General features: G+C 53.9%; 1 protein-coding gene across 3 annotated transcripts in view; it reads right to left on the bottom strand.

The window, feature by feature from the left end:
* Positions 1-1,777: 1,777 nt before the first annotated feature.
* Positions 1,778-21,151, bottom strand: part of DOC2B (double C2 domain beta) — a 51,810-nt gene continuing 32,436 nt past the window's right edge. For all 3 annotated transcript variants that reach the window (XM_055726078.1, XM_027806332.2, XM_005439724.3), the window contains 7 exons: positions 20,176-20,250; positions 16,874-16,983; positions 7,664-7,790; positions 7,322-7,479; positions 5,350-5,431; positions 5,019-5,115; positions 1,778-4,386 (listed from right to left, as the gene is read on the bottom strand). In XM_055726078.1, coding sequence (XP_055582053.1) covers positions 4,250-4,386; positions 5,019-5,115; positions 5,350-5,431; positions 7,322-7,479; positions 7,664-7,790; positions 16,874-16,983; positions 20,176-20,250 — 786 coding nt within the window. In that variant the 3' untranslated portion in view covers positions 1,778-4,249. The remainder of the gene's footprint in view (positions 4,387-5,018; positions 5,116-5,349; positions 5,432-7,321; positions 7,480-7,663; positions 7,791-16,873; positions 16,984-20,175; positions 20,251-21,151) is intronic.

The raw sequence follows: 21,151 nt of genomic DNA, 5'->3' as shown, positions 1-21,151 counted from the left end.
CATACTATATAGAGGCTTTAAAAATTATGCTTGTGTGTAAATATAACATCTATTGTAATATAGTAAAAGTGAACGTGTAGCTAGACATACATTTATGTGTGTGTTTGTAGAGTAATGTATATGCACACAGTATAAAATACAGTCTATATTTAACATACTAAATTATATATTAAAATCATAGTTATAAACTTTTTTAAAAGCATACCTATAAGTTATATAAAACATTTATAAAATAATTGTATATAATATGCTGTAGAAAGTGCATTTATATACTTATACCTACATATGTATGTGTTTATATAGCGATCTGTGTATTTAGGCAGACGGAGGCACAGATACAGCTGTCGGTCACTACACACAGACACCCCCGTGCTGTGCCTGCCGTGGGGGGCTGCAGCCCGGGGGTGCACGGGGCTCGGGTCCCTTGAGCTGGTGAAAGGGGGCAGATGGATTAATGCTGTGTGGTGCTGGGCCCTGCCTGGGCCCCCCCAGGGCCGAGGCAGAGCATGGGCACTGTGGGAGCGGCTGAGGGACAGGGGGGTTCAGCCTGGAGGAAGGAGCTCAGGGGGGCCTTACCGCTCTCTGCAGCTGCCTGACGGGGGGCTGTGGGCAGGGGGGTGCCCATCTCTTCTCCCAGGGGACAAGCGACAGGACAAGAGGAAACAGCCTCAGGTTGCACTGGAGGAGGTTTGGGGAAACATTTCTTCACTGACGGGGGGGGCCAAGCACAGGCACAGGGGACACAGTGTGGTCACCGTCCTGGGAGGTGTTTAAAAGCCGTGTGGATGTGGCGCTTGGGGACGTGGCACAGTGGTGGGCTTGGCAGTGCTCAGTGCTGGGTTAGTGCCTGGACTCTGGGCTTTGCCCACTTAAAACGATTCTGTGACTCTGCAGGGCCCTGCCCCACCACACAACAGGACTGCTGGCCCTTGGTGCTGCGGCCCCCTGCCCTGACCCCCTGCCCTGACACACTCTGCATCTCTCCAAGGATGCTCTCCTGGCTCTGGCTGCTGTCCCCACTGCTGCTCCTGCACCTTGTCAGTGAGTATAAAGTTCAGAGAAGTGCCAAGCCTATATATGCACCTATATGCTTGTGTATACATATATATAATGTGTATGTAGCGGGATACATATTTGTATCACTGCAGGGAGATATATATGTAAAGTGTGTGTATGTATGCGGGACACTCAGTCTCAGCCGTACTTGTGGCTATTTGGGCCGAGTGGCAAGAAAGCGCCGTGTCTGCCCACACCACGGTCACATGCCGCCATTGCCAGGAGCAGCTGGTGTCACACGTGCAGGGACCATCAGCAAGTTTTTATTTCCACTGCAGCAGCCCAGGCCGAGGAGCCGTGAGGACGAAGGGGGCAAGGTGAGCGCAGAGAGCAAACACCAGCAGGGCTTCCCATGGGAAACGGCAGCTTCCAAGCAGGGAATTGCCTTCGGCACTGGTAAGCAGCCTGGCTGCTCACAGCCTGAATATTAACCTCGGAAAATATATAGTCAATCAATCAAAAAACTGCAGTAGGGAAAAGATACATTAATTGCAGCAGCTGGAGCGGGCAGGTGGCACCTCAGCTCCCTGGTGGCACAGGGAGGTGTCTCTGCCCCTGCGCCCTGGGGAGGACAGTCACAGTGTCCAAGATGGCAGAAGGTCTGTGCAGAGACTGCCCCGGCCCAGCCCCGTACGGGGCACTGCAGCGCCCTGCTGCTAACGCTACTGAACAGCACCTTGCGTTATGCAAAGTTAATGGAAACTTAAGAAAAACCAGAGGGGTGTTTTTTTTTTTAATCTCCCTCCCCGCCTCCACCTCCGGTGCGCACGCAGTCTCTGTGCATCCTCACAGCACCCTGCCCAGACAGAGCAGGGCCCCTGCTGAAGGCAGGTGACGTGCAGCCAACACAGTGACTGTGCTGTTTTGGGTGGGTTTTTTGTTGCAGCAGCAGCAAGAGATGTGACAGTGAAGAATAAAGCCGAGCAGCACCCAGGGCTCTGGTTTAAAACTGTCTCCCATTCCTGAGTCCTCGCCGGTCCCCAGCTCTTCATCTGGCATCTCTGGGTCACTTGGTGAACCGGAGAAGTGCTGTGCCACACCAAGCTCACGCACCGTGGCACCAATGCAGGGAGATTCAAAAGCCGCACTGCTGGCACTGACGGGGGGGGGGTTGCTTTTTTTTTTTCCTTTTTATTTTGGGTTCTCATTATAAATATTAACAAATCTGACAAAAAGTACACAGATAGATAATACTGAAATACAAAAGTCTTTTAGGATGCAGGTAAGGACAGTTTCTGCAGCCTTCACAGGGTAGCAAAACATTGGTATCAAACATTTCACGAGGCCTGGCATGACAACCACCACTCTGCATGCAGCTGGGACGGATGGACCGTCCGTTTAGAAAAGGACCAGGATACAAAGTGAAGAAACCCCCACACACACATCGTGTCCTACTCCACCTCGAGCATAAACCAGCTCCAGAGCACGATGTGCTGAAACAAATGATGGATTGAAAGTAACTTTGCAAGGAAAGGGAGGCACAGCTGACCTGGCACGCCCGTAGCTCTCCAGGAAGCTCAGACCCAAACCAGGTGTTAAGGTGCTGGACCAGTGACAGACAGAATTACCAGGAACATCCCACTTGACACGCTGCCAGCATTCAAATAAACCCCATGCATATCTGTAGAATGCATTACAAATATTGAATTATTAAAAAAGCCCCTATGAACATCGGGTTTTACCCCCCATATCAAACAAGGTATGACACGATCATCACTTTGAAAAGTAAACAGGTTTCCAGAGATCGGATTGCTTTCCAAAAAAGAAGTTGGCAACACTCACGCACACACACACACACACAGCTGCAGCGCTGAGAAGCTGTAGGTAATTGAGGCTGATTGGGAAAGAGCAGCTCTTCCTAAGAAATCACGGCTTAAAGGCTTCAAAAATTTCTGGCAAACTGCAGCATTTTGTGGAAGGTTTTAGCTCATCCCACCAGGCACCGGCGTCTTGTGCAAACACGACTTTGTTCACGCAAGCATCAGTGCCCAGGAGGATGAGGATGCAGAGCCCAGCCACAGTGGGTCACAGAGGACGAGAGCTGGCATTATTACTATAATGTTATTATATTACTACTCTGCTGTACACAGAAATTTGATTTGGATGCCGTTTGAATCAGAAAATGGACCAACCTGACGGCTGTGCCAGAGCTGAGCATCTCTGCAAGTACGGCACCGGCCGGGCCCCGCAGCTCAGCTTGCTGCACGCCACCAGCTTGCAGCATAAAGTGCCTCAGCTGAGCTGTAGGTGATGGCATGGATTGGAAAAAGGACGAGTAAGGGAAAAATTATAAAAAAATTCAGCCTGAAAGCTGGCTTTGCTGGAAAAAAAAGAGCTGTGCAGAAGCCTGGCTGCGTGGCTCTGGGCAGGAAGGCTCGGCTCAGCAGGAGAGCGGTTACTGCGAGGGCAGCAGGAGGCTTCGGCCCTGGTCCCGGGAAGCGGGAACTGCCGGCAGCTCTGCCGAGCTTCTTATTTTGCCCCACACTTCTGCAACTGTGAAGCCGGCCGAGCCCAGGGAGTGTGAGAGTGAAGCCGTGGTCTGCACAGCGCTTGCAGCTGGCTGCCTGATTTCACAGGGGTTACTGGAGAGGACGAGTACGTTTCTGGAAGAAAAGCAAACAGTCTTTGTAGGTTATCGTCAGGGGACACAACCATTCCAACTGGGGAGCTTTAAATGCATAAAAGACTGTTTAGGCCCAAACCACAGAGACTGACAAACCACCAGAAATATGGCACAGTTGCCTTTAGAAAATAGTTCCAGGTTTTAGTGACGCCTTTTGCTCACATTAGATACACGCACAGAGACTGACGCATTCATTTTTGCCACTGAATTGCAAGGCAGCGAGAAGGTAATTCAGTACAGCAAAGAGTTAGGAGAGGAGTCGGAACGGCAGTGCATGCAGGTGTGCGGCGGCTGTGTCGTGCATGCACGTGAGTGTGTGTGTGAGAGTGTTGGGGTGCGAGGAGCCATTCTGGAAAAGCCTTTAGGGGACGGGATCTGCTGCGCACAGCAAACCCCCGCTGCCTCGTTCCCTGGGAAGGTTTCCCTGCAGCCAGGCTGTGGCGTGGGGTGTCCCACTCTCCCAGCTGCCCCGGTACCGCGATCCCCTGTAGCCAAAGCCGTAAACGAGAGAAGTCCAAAGGCTGTGGCCGGCAGAGCTGTGCCCCCCCCGGGGAGCGGCCCCCGTGGCGCTCAGTCGCTGAGGACAGCCCCCGGCAGCTCGTTCGTTAGCGTGTGCCAGCGCTCGATTTTCTTGTCCTTGTTTTTCAGGCAGTCAAACCAGTGCTTCAGCCGCTCGCCTTTGGCATTAATTCCCAACACGACTCCACCTTGGGAGAGAGAGGGAGAGGTGGGGGTGAACATCATCCTGCTGAGGGGGCTGGGGGATGCTGGGTGGAGCCAGGTCATGCAGCTGCTGTCACAGCATTACGGCTGCGACCTGATGTGACACACGGGCGATGGCAGCCCGGCCTTCCCTGTCTCTCACGGCTGTGGGCTGGAACGTGCCCCGGCTGCTCGTTCGTGTGCCGAGGGCTCACTGCAATTGCAGCGGCTGTCAGAGATACCGGTCACTTGTTAGCAGTAAATCACAGTGACCAGTAACTAAATCACAACAGGTCTAAAGATCCAACAGAGAAGAATGACACCTCCCTGTTAGACCAAGTTTATTCAGAATAAAAGATCTGAAACCAGAAGGGAGAGGGAGATGCAGCTTCTCCCTGCTTGGGTGCTCCCCTGGGGGCCGGCTGAAGTGAGGAGCAGTGCGGGAGGGGCGGCTCAGGTACAGGAGAGGGATAAAAGCAGAACAAAAATCCAGCGAGAACGAACATTGGGATGGAAAGCAAACCGGGAGGCTGCAGAAGTGCAGAGGAGCAGCAGACGCAAAAAAGAAGAGGCACAGAAGGTGAAGATAAAAACCAAAGAGGCCAAGGAGACCACCTGGAGGGTCCCACTCACTCACCTATGAAATCGTTTGATTTCCCGATATCGTAGTCCCACACTGTGACTTCCAAGGTCTTTTTTGCCAGGTCACCGTGCTTTATCTCATAGCAAAATTCCTGTTGGGGAGCAGAGACAGAGTTAGGACGAACCCGTGCTGGGGTCCAGCAGGGGCTGGGACCCCCCAGAGAGGGCTGAGGCTGGCCATCCTCCTCGGGCTGTCGCCCTTTGCCACCCGTGGGGAACTCTGCCCCCTCTCTCCCCCGGTGACTGAGGTTGGGGCACTTTCTTGCCTTTTAAGTCCAAGGACTGAGAAATGCCCTAGGCAAGAGCCACAACCACCACCAACCCACCTCGTTGAACTCGGGGTTCAGTGTTTTCTTCTTCACCGCCGTCTTATGCTTTGATTTCTTGTCCTCATCCGGTTTCAAGTAACTGCAATGAAACCGATGCAGCACGGTCACGCACAGGCCCGGCTCCCAGGCAGAGGCAGGGTGAAGTGGGTGGCTGAGCCCCCCCGAACCTGCAGCTCCCTCCTCCCCTCCCCGGCCGAGGAAGCCCGATTTCCTCCACAACCCAGCTGCCATCAGAGCACCGATGATCCCAGCTCCAGTCCCTAGGGGACACTGGCACCACACACACGCTCCCAGCTCCCAAAATCAAACCACCTCAGCCCAGACCTGGACCATGCGGCCGGTCTGCTCATCCAGCGCCTTGCCAGGAGGCAGAAACCACTCCGGGTGTGCAAGAGGGAGTAGGAGCAAGTGCAGTGGCTGCAGTTTCGTGCGCCGCTGTTTCCTGCAGATATTTTGCAGGGCCAGAATGCAAACATGATTAAAGTGTCATCAAACGGACAGGGCACCTGAAATCTGGGCCAGGCCACAGTCAATCCATCGTCTGTTCACGTTGGTGCTGCCCCTTAAAACACCAGTTCTGCTTCCTCCTTACACTTCCCAGCTCTTGGTCATAATTAAAAAACCCAGGGCTTATACCCAGCAGCTTCACTTGTCCACCTGCTCTGACCCAAGCCCTGCCGACACAATTTACTGCAGGTAGCACAAGGTGCTAAAGAACAATTAAATAGAAAGGCAAAAGCGATAAACTCCACTGCTGCCTCCCAGGAGCCAGGCGCGGTTTCTCCCAGTATCTCTGTCGTGGAAAGGATCGTCCCTGCAAGTGCCACAGCCTGGGTCAGCGCACTGGCGACAGGGACACAGGACGTGGGCAGTGACCGGCCCTCCCTCGCCATGGCCTCCACCTGCTGTGCAGAGTGAATTTGAAAAATGCCATCGGACAACGCAGGAGCGGTGGCGATGCCGGGCCCTTGTGCCAGCCCGGCTGTGCATCGGCGACCCAGCACCTCCCTCAGCATCCCTTCACAGCCCCTGGATTACACCAGCTTCCCTGAATCCTTGGGTGAGGCTGAGTCGAAGCAGCCCATTACAGTAATTTTAATGGCACTTTTTTTTTTAAATAAATATTGCTGGTGTTTTTCCAAAGGAAGGTGCTCCCAGTCATTTACATTGGAAAGTGTCAGTGGAACCAGCAAATAGGCCCTCAGCTCTGTTAACCGGGCCCTGGAGCCACGGGTTGGGACTGAAGTGCTGCTCTAATTACACACACGTCGTAATTAGAGCCTCACCACAGCGCTGGGTGGTGGCCCTGGCCGGGAGCTGGGTTGGGAGCCTCTTCGCCCCATTAACCGCCTGTCCCCTGGGGCTGGGAGGGGGAGATGCCTGCACCCCAACGCCACCAGCCAGGAGGCCAGAGCTGATCCTGCAGCTATCCCATCCCGGTGGGGATGGTCCAGGCTTTGAAGAGTGAAAAGGCCGGTGGGTTATCGTGGGAAGGAAAGCAGAGGCGCCTGCGGGTGCCGAGTGAGGTGCAGGACCACTGGGCACAGGCACTGTCCTGCTCGGGGGGCACCCATCCCTGCGCTGCCGGCGGGGAGCCCCCACCTGCCAGGCTGGGGCCGTGCCATCAGCAAAACCCGGCCACACCTATCTGCTTCGGGCCACCAGCGCTGTCCCCAGGGCTGCGTCCCCGCTGCAGTGCTGAGCCTGGCGGTGGGGCACCGCGGCTGCCCCAGCGCAGGGCAGGCACGGCCACACGCCACCACACAGACCCTGCAGCCGCGTTACTTTGAAGAGCTGTAAAATAATCACTGGGGAATAACACGCTCCAGGCAAATGCGAGCTGCTGCCGTGACGCCCTCATTTGCATCTCCTAATGAGCTCAATTAATTTCCACTGCAGGGAGAGGCTTCACTGAGGGCTGGCGGCAGCAGCAGCATCTCAGCCGGCACGGCCGTAGAGCAGCACTCACGTTTTGACGTAGGGGTCAGAGTAGCCGTTGGCGTCCATGGCAGCCAGGTGGGCGCAGCGGATGATGCCCACCAGCAGCCCCTGCTTCTGCGAGCTGTACTTGAGGGAGATGAGGATCCGGCCGCGCTCCTCCAGCGACTTGTCCTCTGTTTTATCTATCTGGGGGAGGGAACACACCCAGTCCCACAGCCGGACACCTGCCCCGCCGGCGTGAGGGATGCTCTCCCCACCCCTCATCACGTCCGAGGGGTCAAACTGCCCCACGCTCCCACATGCTACAGGGAGACGCTGCTGTATCCACAGGCCCATGGTGGGGGACACTGCTCTGAACCCCCCCACTCACCGGCAGTTGCTTCTCCAGGCAGATGTTGAAGTTTTTGGTCTGGTTGGGTTTCAGTTTCTTCAGCGGGATCCTTGTCTCTCCAATGAATTCGTTGTGGCGGAACTTGTCCTCATCGCAGACCGAGATCCTGCAACAAGCACAGGGTGAGCAGGGCCACCGGGGAGAGAGGAGGCGATGGCACAAGGAAAGCTCTGCCCCACCGCACTGCAGGTCCCCCCAGCAAGGGGATGACTTTGAGGCCACCGTTCCCCAGGCCGGTGACCGGGCACCTCCTTCGCAGGCAGCTGCACGGCATTGATCTGCTGCTACGGCCTGGCCAGGGCAGCTCGCGACAGTTAAAGGTGACACCCAGTATCTTGCTCTGCTTCACCTCTGCAGCTGGGAGCCAAGGCTGCTGGGATGGAGGGCAGGGCAGGTCCGGGGAAGCAGAGGGGTGCAGGAGGCGGAGGTCTCCCAGCGCCATCATCTCTCCTGCTCAGACCCCGGCCTGGCCTGGGCTCCTGCACCCCTCGGGATGCCTGTCACCCCGCGGGGATTGGGCTCCCTCCAGGAAGATGCTCACGAACCCTGAACATCACAACCCTGCGGTGTCGCAGTCACTGTGTCTCGCACACCCCAGCCCAGGCACTGTCAGAGCAGCAACCCAGCCTCAAACATCCTAATGGCTCTTCCATTAAAACATCAACGTCACTGATGACTAAAGCAAAACTGTTCTAAGCTGCCGCCAGCCCAGCTGCATCCTGCCCGGCCAAGGAGGCTCTTCCTAAACCTGCTCTCGGCTTGTGCGGCCGGGAGAGGCACCCAAGGAGCACAGGCACCTTCCTAAGTGTGGCAGCTCTCAGGACCTGGCTGCCCGGTCTGGGACACAGAGGGTGTCCTCCACCTCCCCTCCCACCACACTGACCAGCCTGGGAGGGACGCGCAGACCCAGCCTGCGAAAGGCATCACACCTTGGCCGAGCAAAGCTCTCCCAGCCCCACTGGGGTCCTGCGCAGGGCCAGGTCCCGGGATGCACCCCATGATGGCAGCCTGTCTCCGAGGCATCGCAAAGGCTGTTTTCTGTCTGAAAGCTATAAATGCCTTTCCTGAGCTGGCAGCTAATGAGTCATTTCTCTGCTGCTTCCCAGCCCGCTCTGGGAGCCAGGGGAGACAACCGAAGAGCAAAGTTGGTGCTTGCAGGGAGCCTCTGCTCACAGCTCCTGAAATCCCAGAGAAGGGGCCAGCAAGGTGGTGCAAGGGACCAGCAGCGCTGCCTGGAGCTGGGGACAGGAAAAGCCATCCCGTTCCCTCTGAAGGGAGCAGCCCGCACCCCCACCAAAGCCACACGGGGACTGGGCTGGGCTCCCTGTCCATAAAAAAAGGCGTTTACCTTCCCTTCTCCCCTTTGTAAAAATTTTCCTACAGTGTCTTGTTGTTCTGCTGCTGCCTGGCTTTTTCCTTTTCGCCCACCTCTGTCAGTGCCCACTTCTCATGGGCGGCACCTCTGCCTCCAGGGACCGCACTCCACCTTGCCAGGATTTGACAAATGGGACCTATTCAGGAAGGGGTAGAAGTAATTAAAGATACAGTGCCCTGCGACCCCACCTCAGAGTAACTATCGCATACCATGTCTCTGGCCAGCGCAGTGCCTGGGTGGGTTTATCCATGGATGGTTTGACCACCCTCATGCTCCAGGCTGAGCGAGGGAGCCATGGGGATGGCTCAGTCACATGGCACAAGGACGACCAGGGCTGAGGAGGAGCAGAGGAAGGGGGTCTGGAAAAAAATAATAAAAGCGGGAAGATGGGGAACGCTGCTCTCCAGAAAACCGTAGCTGGATGCAGCGTTACTATAGATACCCGCAAAAAACCCCACCCTACCGCAACAGTAAAATCCTCAAAGAGAATCTCAAATCCAGGCACAACATTTCCTATTTCCCTTCCTCCTCTTGCCTCTCTTTTACAGAACAAAACTGAAAAAGGAACAGCGACAGCTCCAGACAAGGAGCGGCACTTGCCAGGCGTGCACAACCCCACACCCATCTGGCCAAAGCTGGGGGGGAAAGCAAGAGCGCAGTTAGAGAGCCGGGCTGGAGAGGAGAGGAGCGTGGCCCTCACCGAGCTGACAGCCAGGGCTCTATTTTTACATGCGACAATTGCGGAGCGGTGCTGTCTCCCGCATGCTCGGGGGAGGCAGAGTTTGGTGCCAGTTTTACCACTTAAGAACACGAGTAACAAGATCTTCCCCCGACGATGTCTAGATAAGCCCCAGAAGCACAAGATACTGAAATGTAGTGTCCCACTTGCTGCGAAGCCCCAGAACAACCCAGGATGGCTGGAAGCCCAGGAAGGAAACGGCTGGAAAACTTCAGTGGTGGCGGCAGGGGGAGCATCTCCGGTGTCGCACTGGGGGAGGCTGGAGAGCCCCACTGAGCCCTGATTCACTGCCCACAAGGCACCTTAGCAAGTGGCTCTGAGAGCACAGTGCCTGTGCAGCATGCTACAGCGCAGAGAGCTTCAACTGAGCCCCAGGCAGCTGCAAGCCCCTGCGTGCCCCCCCCCGGGAGTGGCTCCTGCCCACCCTGCACCACACGGCCCTCCCGTGGCAGCAGTCAGGGCACAGGAACACCCTGCAGCAGCCAAACCCCCGCAGCTGCAGCCCACCGACGGGCAAACCCTTCCCCAAGGGAGAAAGGTGACAAATCGGGGTCCACAAGCCCCAGCCTGCTGCAGTGCCGCAGAAAGCACGTCCCTTTTGTCCCGTGGGACTGAGAGCCCCCCGGAGCAGACCCACAGGTGCTGCGTGATGGAGGCAGCCCAGCCTGGCACAGCACTGGGGCGATGGCCACCTTCCTTGTCCCCACTCACATCCCAGGCTAGTTACCGTGTCGTGCAGAACCGGGTCCCTCAGGAGGCAGTTTTTGGCACATCTGCAAGACCTGGGAACTGCTGCTGTCTCTGAGCAGCACGAGGGAGCTGCAGCCACCACCAGGTCTCTCCCAGCCCCGTTTTCTCTCTGGCATCCTCTCAGGTGGGTCCCTACATTTTGTGCCCACCTGCGTGTGATGACCAGAGGTGGTTCCGACGCAGAGTTTCGTGCCAGCGCCCCCAGTCCCTCGGACTCAGCCCCTGAACCCCAGTCCCTCTGGCTGGCTGTGGTTCACCTTCACTAGGATGGCAGTTTTCATTCAGGCAGGCTGGCCGAGCACCAGCCCCCTAAGCGACGGCAGTGAGCACGCGTCAGATGAGCAGGCAGCTCCAGCCCCAGCCCTCCCTTTGGAAACAGGCGTAACGCAATTACACCAGCTTGGATTTTATTACAAGAAATCGATGTGATGGAATTTTTATGCCTTAGGTTAGAAAATCAGCTCATGACAAACAGCAAGAGATGCCTCTGGCAGCCACGTTCACCTGCCATCCCGAGCCCTTTAACTCAAACATTAGCCCTCCCTCTCGTCTCTCTTTATTAAATCCAATCCCTCGAGCTCAGCTTTTGATTTGACAGCTTCCACTGTCAGGGGTCCTGATCTTTAACTTAAGGGCCGTGAAAACCACCTTGGAAGAAAACTAAGCAGCAAGTGAACAATCACTGCTCATTAAACTTATTCTCCCTCCTACTCAAGCCCAGGTTCCCGGGTTACAGTCCTGACTCACCGCACAGCTCAAGCAACCCCATTCCACTGACTCACGGCTTCTGCTTGTACACGCATTCCTCCGGCCTCATTCCCATCACGGAAAGAGGAGAACAGGGGTCCTTGAGGACCCTTTTCCACAATTCACATGCACATAATAGGCAATGAAGCCTGAAGATGCATCTCCTGTGTCTAAGATCCCTTATGGTCCCTGTAGCAACTTGGGAGGCTCTCAGTGGAAGAGCAGACGCACAGGTGATGCTTGCTTGGCTTAAACACAGGCAACAGCTGGCAAGGAGATGAAACAGAAAATGCTGGTGTCCTGGGACCGTCCAGCTCTCTTAAAACCAAAAGGAGGATTCAGTGCTGGGCTCCATCACAAAACGCCTCAAAGTCTGAGCACATAAAACACAGTAGAAGTTAGATGGAATTCTGAGTGCGCCTGCAGTTCCAGAGCAAATTTCATTCGGTGCTTCCAGAGTAAAGCAATTTGGGACCCCAAATCTCTAAGTGTCTGCAGTATGCCTATTAGACCTGATCAAATACTATTTTCTGAATAATATATTTAATGAGTCATGATGTTTGTCAAACACATGATTAAACAAAGAATTCCTGGCATTTGTGGGCTAGTGGAGTATCATATGAATAATGCATCACTTCGCACTTCACATATCTGGATGTGAATAATTGTGTCCAATATCTGGCTAGCCCTGATATTTATTATGAATACAATCTATTTATTGCATATTACATGTATTATTTAAATGTAGGCGATTGTATTCTGCCTATTCCAATTTCCCCTGCAGCTTTTCTCTGCCTCCCCCCTTCATGTACCCTGGCTTCCCACCGCCAGAGACCAAGGCTGTGCTCAGACCACAGATGGGGAGCAATGGTGCCTGTAGATGGGGACTGGGAGGGGGGACTGTGGGGTGGGATTTAGCCCTGGTGCTGCCAGGGGACCTGCCCCTGAGCCCAGCCATCCCAGTGCTCTGAGTCCAGTGCCTTTCGAGCGGCTCTGAATTTGCCTTCTCTCAGGATGGTGGGTGGTTTCATTGCGATTAAGCCCTGGGCTAGACTCAAGGATATTTAATTCAATGAATGGATGAGACCTTTCAAGATCCTCCCACCTCTGCTGCATTTCATGAAATCTGAAGTATCTAGTGTTTTTTTAAGGGGGCTGATTCATTAACAAAATCCTGCTTGCCAGCGCAATTAGCTGTGCTGCTGCCTTCACCTCTCCTTCTCCCTTGGGGGTGGCCCTGCTTAGGGAGGCGAACCCCAGTGCTCCCAGGGCTTGGGGTTGTCACAGCCAAGTCACTTGACTGGCTTGGATGAGGCCTCATGAGGGATGAGGGGCAGCCTGTCGGGGCACAGCATGGGGCTGGGGGTCTCAGGCAGGAGAGGATTCATTACTCTACTCTCCAGGAGGCAGAGGATGCTCCTACTCCAGCCCCTGTGACCAGGCAAATGCCGCTCATCTGCCCAGGAGGGCTGCAGGCACTGGCAGAGTGTCCTGTGCCAACATCGACCCACCAACCCAAACTGGACACATCCCACCAAGAGCCCAGGTGGGCAGGGAAGATTTCTGGGTGCTTTTCCAGATTTTCTGCTGCATCACATGCTCTCCAGGCAGCAGGGAGGCGAAGGCTGGTGGCAGCTTTGATCTTCACCATTATTTTTACATTAAAGAGACTCTACAATCGCATTCCCTGCCCCTCCACAAATCTCAGCACCAGGGAGGCGCCCGGGGAATGATCACCTCCCAGACTGAGGGGAGCATCACTCATGCTCTTTCAACTACCAAGAGCTGCTTTGCAGGAGCCTTGCCTGATTAGCATAAGGAAAGCCAGCATCCCTGCAGCTTTGAAGTCATCTCTTCCTGGTGGAGAAGGAGGTATTTCGCCAAGATGACCGGCAGGTGAAGCGAAGCACCGAAGGCAAGACAATAGACGTCACTGGGAGGGTGAAGGGCCATTGCCACTAGTGTTATGGAGAGGCTCACAGAAGAGAAACAGCTCAACCCACACCAAAATAAAAAGTCCTCAGTAAGCCCCAGCCCATCCATCCCTCCTCAGGTAAACAAAAGATCCCTCCCCCCAGCCAGGCAGCGAGGACACAATTCAGCAGGTATCTAAATGAGGAGCAGCATTTCCCAGCCTTGCATCCTTCTACTTGATTAAATATCCACTGTGTGAAAAGAAGAAAATCCAAGCAAGGAATTAAAATAAAAGATAGATTTTTCTATCTTATGGCTGGTTTGCAAGAAGTCTCACATCATCTAAACCTGCCCCAGGATAAACAAAATCTCCTTTGGCAATATCTTCATCTGTGAAGATGGAGAAAAGAGGGCTGGGGAATTGCTCTTAAGGAAAATTAAGAGCATTCGAATTTTAGGCTCTGGCTTTCCCATGCAAGATAAGAAATGGAGCCACAGTACTCGGCAGCTTTGTTTTGGCAGAGGAATTCCCTGGGCCACCGGCAAGAGTTTGACTTCCCAGATGAAATTCTGCCATACCCATTAAGCAGAGCAGCTAAGCGTGTGCCCAGCGCCCAAGGGCCCTGCCACTCTGACAGCCATTTGTGCCGGCGGCCAAAGCTCAGCGCAGGAAGAAGCACCAAGTGCAGGGAAGGACATGGGGCCACCAAGGGTGTTCCAGCACCCACCCTGTAGTATGTTGGTTTCAGAGACGGGACTGAGAAATGTTACTGTGTTTGAACCCCACACACCCATCTACATGTGGAACATTTTTTAAAGGCATCAGAGTCCTAACTAGAAAATTTTTGGGATCCACATAAGAGGCTGAACCCTGCCCCGGGAAGACTCAGCACAGCCAGGGGAGGAGATGGCTCACACGACAGGTGACAGCCCTGCGGCAGAGATACCAGCTGGGAAACCCTCTGCATTCAAAAGTTTGTTTCTTTAATTCTCCAGACAAAACCGCAGCCACAAGCCCCAGTGCTACAGCAAGCTCCGCTTCACAAACCTCTCCACGCTTCTGCTCATACAACCTCCCCAGGGAGATGCTGGAGCCACCTGAGCCCCTCTAAAAACCCAAAACATCCAGCCCAGAGTTCATCAGCTTTCATGTCATCCTTCGCACACCAACTGCCATGGTAACACCGAGGATGCAATCCCCCTTTCTGCCCCATGCAGGAAAAGGCTGGTCCTGCCTGCTGGCATGCAGAGATGGGTGCTGCTGAGGTGCCCAAACCTTGAGCCTCAGTAGTCCCAGGGCAGCGGGGCTAGGGGGTCCCCAACTGCTGGCAGCGACTGGGCTGTGCTAAATCCCGCAGGACTGAGCCCACTCCAACTGGAGGCAGTGCCAGACCTAGCACTGCGCTCGGAGGTGAGGTGGGGATTTGTGTGGCCCCCACAGCACTCCCAGCCACCAGCCGCCCTTGTGGCAATGTCATTGTGGAGCTCACCCCCTCCACGGGACAGGCTCCAGCAAACCCCACTGGCTAGCTGCAAATGTCAATGAGTCAGAGTTGCATGTGAATGTTCCTCTCCATGTGGAGAGAATTTTGATCCTTAATTATCACTTAATTCACCAGGGCTGGCTATCAGCAAGGAAACCTCAGTTGCATAGTGCAGAAGAGCCTGGGAACCTCCTTGCAAAGAGGCAGCTCCAATGGGCACGGAGGCACGAACGAGATGGATGGCTCTGATGGCACAAGGAGACACCAAACCCCAGGCACGCTGTCCCTGCATGAGCAGGTGAGGCTCCACAGGGAGTTTCGTCCCTGCAGAGCACCCAGCTGGGAACCCGCATAGGGCAACTGCACGGCGGCCAGGCCCGAGGCTTCCCTCACCTCCCTGGGAAGGCGCCCTGTGAAGCCACTGTGGGTAACTGGCCATTAACCAACCTCGCCAGCCATCTCCTGAGCTCCCCGTGGAGCTCCCAACGCAGAAATGCTGTCTCTATTCAGCCACACACACCCCAAGAGCGAGGGCTCCCTGTGCATCACCCTGGGGTCCTGCAAGCAGGGTACGGGGGTCCATGCAAGGCATTCAGCTTTGGAGGGGGCACAAGGAGCCCCATGTGCTGAGCCCTGCGGGAGCCCGTGGCCATGCTGGCTTCCCCACGAAGTGCTAATGAGGGGTTTCTGTGGGGAGAAGGGCAAATCCAGCCCAGCCCATGCACACCTTTCTGCATGTCCCTGTGCCACTGAGCATCCTGCATCTCCCTGCTGCCTCCTGGGAGCAGGCAAGCACAGACCTTCCCCAGGAAGCAGCAGCTAACAGGGCCTCGAAAAGGTGGGGGGTCAAGCCCTTCTGCTGCCTGGTGCCTTTCAGCAAACAACTCAGCCGAACACCTCTCTACAAACTGATTTCCACGCTTAAAGAGGCTGAAAACTTCAAAGCTTGGAGTGGAGTGAAAAAAATTTTAAAAAAGAATATTATTATTATTAGCAATAATAATAATAATAATAAACCAGAGACATTCCAGTCCAACAAGACTGCAACACTTCCAGCATGACTAATATTTTCCATGTGAGATAATAATCCACGGTGCTAAATTTCTCATCTCTATGCACATTGCAGACAACAGGTAGTCTCTGCCCAAATCCACCTCTGAGCAGGACCTTTTATAAGGCAGCTTTGCACTCTCATTACGGGGAAAATAGTAAATTCCCAGGGTACCTGCAAATAAAGAGGGTCATATTCCAGCCACGGAGCTGACAAAGCCCTCAGAGCAGGATGCAAAATCCTCCTTTGTTTGACAGCAGATCTTACAGCAAATCCTCCTGCGTAGCAGTCCCAGATCACAGCAGTGATGGAACAGCAGCACCATCCCTGGGCAGAATCCATCTGCAGGCTCTGGGTCACTCCCTGCCCTCACCCAGGTGGGACAGTGGCCAAGACACAAAAACCTTTGCATTTGAAGGGGTCTGTGCCCCGCAAAGCCACACTTCCAAGCCTGCAAGGCCTCACCGTGCTGCCCTTGCTGACCTCCAGCCCCACGCAACATCTCCCAGCCCCTGGGAGACGCTGCCAGGAGATTCTGAATGTGCAGAGACTGAACCAAACCGAGAGAACAGAATAAATACATACAAATGCCCTTCAATTAGTTTGACAATAACTCACAGATGCCTCCAGCTTTCTTCCAAAAAGCTCAGCCTCGAAAGGGCCCAGAACTCCCCTGGGGAGATTTTCTCAGCAAGGTGGGCCCGCTAAGCCTTAACATGTGCCCGTGAGAGCTGGGCATGAAGAGGTTAAAACCAAATAACATCACCTCTGCAGGCAGGAGCCAAGTGAATGAGTTATGAAGTTGATGACAAAGCAGGACCATGCTCCTCACCAGCTATTCCAGCCCAGGCCCCCCATAAATCAAGCATCGGTCACCACAGTGGTGATGGATGCATGCAGGGCACGCACACAAGCTATACGCTTTGGTGGGTAATAACTCTGCCCTGCTCTGCTGTGAGCAGTGCTAGGACTGGATGTGGGGCTGGGGTGTGGGGGTCCCCATGAGCTCCCCTGGGAAATCCTCACTGGAATGGGGAGGGATGCCTGGGGTGGCCCTGGGGGAAGGGGAAGGTGCAGATGTTACCCCCACCACCAGGTTTAGCACCCCCCTCAACCCCTCGCGCCCTACCGCAGGGTCTTGCGGATCATGTCCTCATCGGTGATGCCATAGTAGGTGAGTGTCTCATTCCAGGTGGGGTTCAGCGTGTTGCGCAGTGTTTTGGTTCTCAGCTTATTTGCCTGGAAAAGCAAAGGAGACAGCAGTCAGCAAGGTCTGGCCCCAAGCAGTTGTCTGAACACCGATGGGCAGGGAGGGGAGAAAAAAGGAAACACAGTTTAGAGATGAAGGGACAATTGGTGCTGCCACCTTTCTACCCCAGCTCTGTAACGTGGCCAGTCCTCAATGAAATGACTCAAATCCACCCCAACCACAGCAATAACCAGAGGGGCAGAGACACAGCAACTCACTTATCTGCAAAGCAATGCAACCCCACATCCCGCATCCTGGCGACAGCTAGCAAAATGGGAACCTTGGCAAAGCGCAGAGACAGGATGGGGATTTCATTTATGCAGCAGGAGAGAGCGAGAGAGGGAAAAAGCGTCTTTTCAGGTTCATTAAAAAATACCAATTTGCTGTTCTGGCTGTTTATTTGCATTCCTGCTCCCAGCACAGCTCCCATTCCTGCTCGACTCAAAATAACTTCCTTGACATGCATTTTGTTAGCATTGGCAACTCCTTCCAGCACCGTAGCTCTGCAGAGCGGGAGGCTGCGGACAGTGGGGCTATCGTAGCTGCTTGTGTCCCCAGCATGGATGGGGCACCCTGGCACACACCCACACCATCCAGGTCAGGGGACTTTAATCTTCTTACATCCTGAGCCACCCGCTTCTGTCGGGGACAGAGGGAGGGCAGAAGCAAAGGGCTACAAGTTTCAGATGGGGCTTCTACATCAACCCCCCAGCCTGGGACAGCCTGAAAGAGCAGTGTTTTCACTCTAATTAGATGTAAACTCAGAAAGTTCAGTGCCTGCCTCTGACACTGCTTGGCATAAGGAGCTCTCAGGAAATCAATACCTCAAAGTTGACTCATGCCTCTTTACGGGAAGCTGCTACATTCCCCATCTTTGGTTCATCACCCCTGAGCTAAACGCAAGCAGGATGCAAAGCACAGGGTGAAGAAAAGAGCTTGTGCTTGCAGCTAAAAGCAGGGGGGGGGTCACCTTGTTGTCATGCCCTCTCCCCACCAGAAGCACCCCAGACACACAACCTCTTCCCGACTGACTAGACACGGCCACCGGCCAGAGGAGCTGCCAGTGCAATGGAGCCACTGAGGGACCTCGGCACAGCATCTCACTCCCAAACGCTTTGTGCAACCAGCTGCTTGCTCTGGGTTTGACCTCTAGGAGACAGAGAAAGCCTGTGTATTTTGTGCTGTGCTTTCATTTAGGTTCCCAAAGCCTGCCTCTGAAAGAAACCCAGGCCCTGTGCAGCGCTGCAGAGGCTGCATGAGAAGCTGTGAAACACTGAGCGCCAGGTTAGGAGAGGGATACCCCCGGAGCAAGGTGCGATGCTCCAGGAGCCGACCACGACGCAGGGGCAGGGACTCAATTAGCAGCAGCATCTAAAGCCCTGCAACAGCAGTCACCTTTCATGTCACTCAGGCAGGAGATTGTTTGCAGCGCAGGAGGAGAAGCCACTGGCTGGGCTGCGCACAGGCAGCCAGCAAAGCTGCTCCTGGGCACCAGCCTTGCTGAGTCGATCCCCACGTACCCACAGGCACGGCCAGGGGCGACAGCAGAGTGATTCAAACTGAAGGAGACCACAGACAGGTGCTCCCATCTATGGCCTCCAGTTGCCGTTGATTTAATACCTCATTTGCCTTAAATCTTTGTGAAGCTGCTTCAAACAAGGCACCCTGTCATACCAGGTTTCATCCTACACCTATTTTATCTCCTTCCTTGGTGACATTGTGGTCACTACGCCAGGCTCCAGTCCACATAGCAAAATACCTATCAGAGAGGGAGCACAAAGCCTGCTGAGGGTGACAAGGACAGGACAGAAAGCACCCCGATGGCACCCACTGCTTGCTCAGACCTACTGGGGCCTGATCCTGGGGACAGGAAGGATTTAGCCAAGGGGGTAACATGAAGGGCGTCACCCAGCAGCTAATGATGCCCTACACAAGGGACATTAATTACATCAGAGGAATCAAGTTCTGGGAGCACTTTTTTCTCCCATCTGGAGTGACTTAGTAGTCAGTAACCAGCTCACATGGAGACCTCTGGGAAAGGTGAATGAATCCAACCCTGCTTCCCACATCTCTGGCCTGGTCTCTGCTGCAGGTGCCTGAGAGCCCAAGACTAGGGCAGAAACACTCAAGGGACTTGGGGACTGTCCTGCTGCTAGAAAGACTGCACAGAAACATCCAGGCCAGGACACATCCACAAACCCTCCCCCCCCCGATCTGCTCGCATCTCCCAGAGCAGATTTGGGCAGTGCTGTTTGGAAACAAGGCACAGAGACAGAGCAACCACAGAGGCAGAGGAATGTGGGGCCAAGGAGGGTCCCCCAATGGCTGCTCTGGGCTTGTAGAGTTTGCAGCTCCTGTGCTCTGCTGAGAGCTTCCCTCCTGCCTCTCTGGTCTCCATCACCTCCAGCAGAAATGCTAATCAATGCATTTTCAAAACATGGAAATGACAGATAATATCACTGATGAAAGCGTTCCTGGCTTTCCCATTACCAGCGGAACTTGAAATGTGGTTAAAAACTCCCTCTACCGCCCTGAACATTATGAATTAATTCAACTGAACCATAACAAGTAAATATACCTCCCCCAAAAAGGTCTTTCCTTCAGTGTAAAATAAGAGTGCAATTAATATTCATAACACATACATTTAACATTTAAATTCAGCATCCCCATCAGTTACACCAAGCTCTCACTACACATCAATATCTTTAATTACTCTTCTCTCCAGCAAGCGCTGAACCTAAGTAGATGGAAATATTTCCCTTATGATTTACACTCTGTTTTATTATGATCTGAGGGGTTTTTTTAAATGCAGAAGAAAAAGGGGGAAAAAAGGAGTTGGTTTGTTTATAGCTCAAGATTGTTTCACTTGGTGCTTCCCGAGGGCTTCTGGAGCGCGGCACTCACACCCCCTGCTCCCACGAGTGAGGAGCCAGGCTGGCAGCGGCTCCCAGGCAGTAGTTTACCAGAGGCACTTGCCATCCCTTCAAGGGTGGATTTAGCCCCAGTTCTTAATCCTGCCACCGAGCTCTCCTGAGTGAGAGCAGGGCAGGAGACTCAAGGTCTGGCTGCAGCAACCAGCAGCCCTCTGGGAAAAGAGCTTCTCCCTGGGGAACCTCCCGGGTCCCATTTCAAAACGAAAGGCAAAGCCCCAGGAAGAGAAGGAGAAGCGAAAAGGCTCTCACCTTACTGGCTCCAGGAAGCAAGTGCAATTTGACGTACGGATCAGCCAAACCATTATGGTCCATTGGCTTCAGGCCCTGGAGAGGAAATGACAAAAAGCAGGAGTCAGGACAACAGCGAGAGGCTGGGCAGGCAGGGTGGCTTCACTGAGCCCATCTACAGATGCCTGTTTCACCAGGATGTCACCGGTAATCGCACAGTTTCCCTGGGACTGGGGAAGGAGGAGAGTATGGCTGGTGCAGGATCCAGGCTACACAGCAAAAGCTGAGCACACTCAAGTGTTCAAACATCGTTTGTGCTGAGGAGGGGCTAGAGGAAGGCTTCTCACCTGCACTTGGCATTGGCTGCAAAGCACCTCTTCTCTCTTCCAGCAGTTCTGACACCCTGATCACAATTAATTTGGGGGTTAAGTAAATCAGTGCAGTGATTTTCAAGGTTTAAAATTACAGGGTTTTGTCATTTAATAATTGCTTATGAGCAAACATACACCTCTGCTGTTGTGGTGTTACTTTTAAGCACTCCCAGAGGGTGTGATAGCACCTACCTACTCTTTGTTATTAAGGCACAGCTGAAGGAAGAACAGCTTTCAGGCCAGTGGGAGGATGTCGCCAGCCAACTGCCATGGTATTTGAAGGAAATCTGGGGGTACTGGAGCACAAATGCAAATAAACATTTGCCACAGCCATTCCTGATGGCTTTTCTACGAGACCCTCACAGCTCATAAAGGATGATGTAGATCATGTTCACTACAGTGATGCTCTGGAGTTGATCCTGCTTCAGGCAGGGGGAGGAGACAATCTCCTCTTCTAAACAACTAGCAGGCTGAAAATTATCCAAGGGTGATGCACAAACCCAGCCCAAAGCCATAAATGCACAGACCACACAGGAACAAACTCCACAGGGTAGGGAAGTAACACAGGAGCACGAAAAATGGAGCCTAATTTTTACCAGTCCTAGGTGGAAATAATAATGCCTACA

This window comes from Falco cherrug, chromosome 1 (genome assembly GCF_023634085.1).
Source record: "Falco cherrug isolate bFalChe1 chromosome 1, bFalChe1.pri, whole genome shotgun sequence".
NCBI classification, from domain to species: domain Eukaryota; kingdom Metazoa; phylum Chordata; class Aves; order Falconiformes; family Falconidae; genus Falco; species Falco cherrug.
Note: the sequence above shows the minus strand (reverse complement) of the source record. Positions and strands in the feature narration are given on the sequence as shown.